The following is a 6,050-nucleotide window of genomic DNA, read 5'->3' on the forward strand; positions in this document are numbered from 1 at the left end:
ACAGAACTCAATTCTCCCGAGGAGTAGTGTAAACGTTAAAGATCCCCAATACACCTCTAGTAAACGTGACACAAATGTCTCTGCGTTGTTTAGAAATTTAGCTCTTTTGAGAGGTAAAGAAGCTTCATGACACCTTTTCCTTACACTGGCTGGTTATCATAAATGGGTAACTCTGGACTGCTAAAGCTGGAGACTGATGAATCACTTGAAGGGAACTAAACTTGGCTACGGAGGAGAGGCGGCAGGAGGAACCAACCCTTAGGCGTTTCTCGCGCAGCCTTTGGAAAACTCAGCCGCCGGCGGTCGGAGGGGGACGGACGGACGGACGGACGGACGGAGGGTCGGACGGAGGGTCGGTCTGCGGGAGGGCGGGGAGGGGTAACGGGGGGAGTCTGCGGAGGGCAGGGGCAGGAGGGAGGGCAGAGGGCAGGAGGAGAAGCTTCCGCAGAGCCAGAGGCACGGCGGCACCCGCTGCTCCCGAGGCGGCGGGGCCGTGCCGTCGGGGGGCCGCGGCTGTCCCTGAGCCCCGCGGCGCTGCCGGTGCCGTGCCGGTGCCGTGCCGGTGCCCGCCGTCGGAGCGAGGAGCGGCCGGGCGGGGAGCCGGGCTCGGCGCTAGGTGCCGTGGGCGCAGGGCTCCCCGGGGTAGATCTCCTCGTAGGCGGGGGGCTGCTCGCTGGGCAGCGGGTAGCAGTACGGGTAGGAGGCGTTCAGCTCGGGATCCATGGGCGAGTAGCCGGGCAGCTCGACGGACGGGTGCCCGCCGCAGTGCACCTCCACGCCGGCCTCGTCGAAGACGTGGAAGACGCCCACGTTGATGTAGGAGACGGCCTGGAAGGGGCAGTCCCCGGGGGTGAGCTCGGGCTCGCCGCCGGAGAACAGGGAGCCCTGGCTGTGGCGCGGCGCCCGCCGCCCGCCGCCGCCGCCCCGTCTTCGCCGCCGCCGCCCGCCCGCCGCCGCCGCCGCCGCCGGGGCCGCTCTCCGCCGCCGCCGCCGCCGCCCGCGCTGCTGCGAGGCCTTGTAGTTCTTGACGAGGAGCAGGTTGAGCAGGCCCAGCAGGCACTCCAGCGCGTTGAAGACGGTGGAGAGCACCAAGCCGCGCTGGTAGTCCCGCAGCTTCTGGCAGCGGAGCGCTGCCGCCGAGCCGTCGGGGGCCGCGGGGCCGCTCCGCGGGCGGGCCGCGCCGCCGGGCTGCAGCAGGCAGTAGTGCGAGTACTTCCTCTCCACCAGCGACACGGTGTCGCCGTCGATGACGGCGCCGGCGAAGGCGCTCAGCACGCCCAGCATGAACACCAGCACCCCCAGCAGCAGGAAGTTCTGCCGCCCCCCGGGCGACGCCTTCTCCCCCGGCCCCGACGGGGCGGCCGCCGCCGCCGATGCCGATGCCGATGCCGACGCCGATGCCGATGCTGCAGCCGATGCCGATGCCGCCTCCCCCCCGCCGGGGGCTCCGCCGGGGGCTCCGCCGGGTCCGCCGCCGGCCGGTGCCGCCGCCGCGGGCGCCTCGTCGGGCGGGCGGCAGCAGAGCAGCGCGGCGGCGAGCAGCGAGAGGCCGGCGGCCAGCAGCAGCCCCGAGTAGAAGGCGCCGGCGGCGGTGCCCAGGCGGAACGGCTCGCCCTTGAGCTCCGAGCCCAGCGAGAAGCACTTGAGGCCCACGGCGGCGGCGCTGAGGGCGCAGGCGAGCAGGAGGCAGCTGGAGAGCGCGGCGCAGGCTCCCCGCACGCTCCACTTCATCCTCCGCGCCGCCGCCGCCGCCGCCGCCCCGCCGCCCGCCTCATCCTCCTCCCGCGGCCCCCCCCGGCCCCGCGGCGGCGGCGGCGGCGCGGCGCGGCGCGGCCATGCGGGCGGCGGCGCTCCCCGACGGGACGGGGCGGCTCGGCTCGGCTCCGCTCCGCACGGCAGGCAGCCGCCGGCCGCAGTGAGCCGGGCGCGGCGAGCGCACACGGCTCCCCCCCCCCTCCGGCTCCCCCCCCCCCCCCTCCGCCTCCCGGCCGCCGCCGCCTCCTCGTCCCCGCCCGCCCTCTCTTATCGCGGCGGCTGCGGGGAGGCGATTAATTATGGATGGATGGAGGGATGGAGGGAGGGAGGGAGGGAGGGAGGGAGGGAGGGATGGGAGACGCGGCTGCCGGAGGGGGGCGGTGGGCTGTGCGACCCCCGGCCGGAGGCTGGGAGACGGGGAGGGGGCGTGCGGGGGGCGGCCTCCGGTCGGCTCCCCGCCGGGGCGCACGGCTTGGGGCACAGGGCTGCGGGAGGGGGCTTTTCGCCCCTACACGGGGGGGATGTTCCTCTTCTCTGCGTGCTCGCCCCCTCTCTTCCCTTTAAAAAACCCGTTTACATTCGTGTTACGGCCATTCATTATTTATTTCTGTCGCTTGCTCCCGCAGGAGACCCGCGGTGCCTCCGTGTGACTGCGCTGCAGCGTGGCGGCGGCTCCGGTGCTGCGCTGCCCGGCGACAGCCCCCTCGTCCCCCCCGTCCACCCCCATCGCCCCCTTTTCTTTGTGCTCGGCCAGCCCCGGGGGGGATGCTGCCCGACACGGCACCCCCGGGGCGCCCCGTCCGGGAAAAGCGCCCGGTGGCGGTGGTGGTGATGGTGTGTGGGGTGTGTGTGTGGGTGTGGGGGGCACCGCTCCCACCCGGGCACGGAGTGTGCCAGCAGCCCCTCGGGAGCACCCGGCATCGCCCCCCGAAGGGGACGTGGGAGCCTCTGCAGGGCAGCGGGGGACCGGGACCGGGCACGGAGCTGTGCGCCGGTCGGGGAGGGGGCTCGCGGGAGCTCTTCCACGCCTGTCCCTTCTGCTCCTTCCGGGAAGCTGCAGCCTCCCGCTCCCCCCTTTTTCCCCTTCTGCCGTGCGCACGCCAGCCTTGCTGGGTATTTTTAGCCGGCGCCGCTGATTAGCATTCAGGGGAGCAAGCGAGGGAGAGAAAACCATTTCTAAGCCGTTTTTCTCATCCCTTTCCAACAGGGGCAGTGCACCTGTTTGCGGCGGGGGCTGGGCGGGGGTCCCGGCCTGGCGCTCGCCTCCCCCAGCCCGGGCACCTCGGCCGGCCCCGCTCGCTGCGGGCTCCCCCCGGCCCGTCGGGGCTGGCAGCGCCCGCTCCCCTCCGCGGCCCCCGGCTGCCGAGCGCTGCTGCTCCTCCCCGTGGGACGCTTCTGCTTGCTGGGGCATCCTCGGTGATGCTCTGAAGCATGGTCCCCACCATCCCCCCCAAGTGGCACTGCCCCAAAGCATCAGGCGCACCCATGGGACGTGTCATCCCTTGGGGAACACCAGGACGAGGTGATTCTGATTCCTCCCTCCTGTTCAGGACCCACAGGATGGTTTTTCAGCTGTGCAAGGGAACAGCACTCCCTGTGGGGCTGGCTGGCCTCTGGCTGCGTGGTGGTGCCTTTACCTGGTCCCGTCCCATGGGACAAGGACCAACCTTGTCATGCCACTGTGGGCACCCTCAGTCATTACCAGCTTTTCCCCTTCCCAGACTATCTCTGGCTCCTGAGCAATGGGGCACATGGGTCTGGCGATCCTTGACCATGTGAAGATTTTGCTGTAGTTTCTGGAAATTTGGCTCTGCTCACGCTGAGCACCCGGGCTGCCGGGGAAGGTCAGGGCTTCAGACGTATCTAAGAGAACTTGCCGCGTGTCATTATGACTCCGAAAAAGTAAACGTGGAGAGGGCACGCAGCTTCTTACAAAGTACAGCACCTGTCTCCTGAGGTCTCTGTTGAACTCTAAACATTGCCTTGGAAAGCACACAAACTCTCAATCCAGCTGCCAATTCAGAGGGCCCCGGGAGACACACTGCGTGTGTGGGTGTGGAGGGAAAGGAGCTCTTGCTAGTGGGAAGTAAACACTTAATGAACTAATTATATGTAGAATGGGCAAAGTGTCTGACTCCCTGACACACAATATAAACGTACTTACATGTGAAGGAAATATGTGATTTGTATCATTTCATTGTTACTGTCAAGAGCTTAATGGGGTTCAAAAAAGGATTAGCTATTATGAATAGTGGGAACATTCACTTAACACTAAATAGGCCAAAAATTAAGAACGGATCTCAGCCTTATGTGTCAACTTATTAGTCAGCCCTCTGTTGGCAATGGGTAGGGAAGGGAAAGCAAGCCTTCCACCGGGGTCAGCTTGTTCCCTTGACCTACAAAGACTCACCTGATGGCTCTCTCCTGTTTTGGCAGCTGTCAGAAGTGGGCAGCTGGGCTTCTCCAGCATGGTCATTCACATGTTCCAGCTCCTTGGTCTTCCACATCTTGAAAGTCATCTCCGAAGGAAGAGGCACTTTTCTGTCTGGTGTTTGCTACCAGACTGATCATGGCTAACATCCCTAAAAGCTGTGGGTTGTGAGAGGCCAGGCCAACAAAGAAGTTTAATAAGGTAATTAGTAATTCAGCTACTTCTTTTTATTTCTCCTCTGGGGCAACTTGCTACTGTTGACCTTTTTTTCAAACCTTTCCTTGCCTGTTCCTCCCCAGAAGGACTTTCTGGCTTCCAAGCACAATGCTCAATATGCAAGGCTAGAAGTTCCACTACCAACATGCTCCCCCACGTGTTATTTATTATTCATAAACCTCCCGGGTTTCAGTGTCACTCTGAGTTAGCACAGTTTTTCATATGGTTGTTTAGCACTTTGCAACGTGGCACATATTCAGTAAGAGGAGACTTTTTAAACACATGCACACACACACACACACACAGAATAAGGTCATTAGCATATTCTGCATGTTCAAGTCCAACTCTTTGGAAAAAAATATTTGAAAACACAGTAATAAAGTTGTTACATTAATAATAATAAACATGAGATTCTGCAAAATGCTGTATCGTATCTATATCTTACATTGAATAATTTGTTGGAATGACTATAAAAAGTGACTGTCCCTCCAGCCTACGTCACTGCAGAGCTCTCTGGGTCCCAGGGGGTACAGCTGACAACACACCCAGCTCATAGCCCCTTCAGGCCAAGGTTAAGATGTCCCTCTTTTTGCTCATAGTTGGTCTATGTATGCCTGATTGGTTGGCTAGGTCTGACTGCTGGAAAAAAAGAGTATGTGTGTGTGGATGCTTCATACAACACAAAGAGATAGGTTTGTGAGCCACTTGGCTACATCAGTCTGCCACCAAAGTCAGTCACTGCTGGCGAGTCGGTCTGTCATCCTCAGTGAACAGCAAAGGTAGGATCTGGTGGAGCTGTGCTAGAGCTGCTGAGTATAAGGTATCATAGGCACCACATGAGTCTCTGGGGATCAGTTTTGTCTTCAGGCTTTGTTAGTCACATTCTCCTCCTTAATTTCCCAAATGAAAAATTATCACAGTAGTTTTCAATCATTATTTTAGTAGATTTCAGAACATGTGTGTAAACTTTGGTGGGACACCAGCCTGGGACATGTGTGCCAAAGATGCTCTTCACAACCACAGATGGAGCTTTCCATGTCTTACAGAGGAGGTAATTTGTGGTCAGATCCTGCCCCCACAGAGGAGTAGAAAAGTTTGGGCTCAGATTTTGTTTAGCTCACAGGGGAGGTGAGGGAGGTGGGCACCGTCATGACTGGCGAAGCAGGCTTGCTTTGCGCAGTGTGAGCAGAGCTGGATGTTTGCACTTGGGTGCAGATCAGCCTCTTAACTTTTAGTGGTGACTCAATGGCACAAAGGACGACAGAGCCATTAATTATTTGTTCTCCAGGCTGGGAAGCTAAACTGTATATCTGTAAAAAAGGAGATCTCATGGCACCAAAGTGCAAAGCATTGCATTATTTTATTGTCTACCTCTCCTCCCACACTGCATTTATGGTAAGATGTATGTGTTGTTATTTCAATGCCAGTTTGATAAATGGGTGTCATAGCTTTGACTATTCAGTCATGATGGCTATGTAACCTCCCGTAACTTATTCTGCTGCCTACCACTTTTTTTTTTTTTTTCTGGTTCTGTAGAAGACACTGTGAACAGTGAAATCTTTGTACAAAAATGCTTTATGCCCAATTATTAGGAGTACACTATAAATTAAAAATTTGAAACTCCGAAACCAGAACCTATCGTGTTTCA

General features: G+C 59.9%; 1 protein-coding gene across 1 annotated transcript; it reads right to left on the reverse strand.

The window, feature by feature from the left end:
• Positions 1–612: 612 nt before the first annotated feature.
• Positions 613–1,731, reverse strand: TMEM271 (transmembrane protein 271). The gene has a single exon (XM_050716528.1). The coding sequence runs from the start codon at positions 1,729–1,731 to the stop codon at positions 613–615; it is 1,119 nt and encodes a 372-aa protein (XP_050572485.1).
• Between the last annotated feature and the right edge of the window lie 4,319 nt (positions 1,732–6,050).

This window comes from Cygnus atratus, chromosome Z (genome assembly GCF_013377495.2).
Source record: "Cygnus atratus isolate AKBS03 ecotype Queensland, Australia chromosome Z, CAtr_DNAZoo_HiC_assembly, whole genome shotgun sequence".
Taxonomy (NCBI): domain Eukaryota; kingdom Metazoa; phylum Chordata; class Aves; order Anseriformes; family Anatidae; genus Cygnus; species Cygnus atratus.

Excerpts from the sequence above, each read along its gene's own strand:
- TMEM271 (XM_050716528.1), bottom strand. The coding sequence starts at position 1,731 with ATGAAGTGGAGCGTGCGGGGAGCCTGCGCCGCGCTCTCCAGCTGCCTC.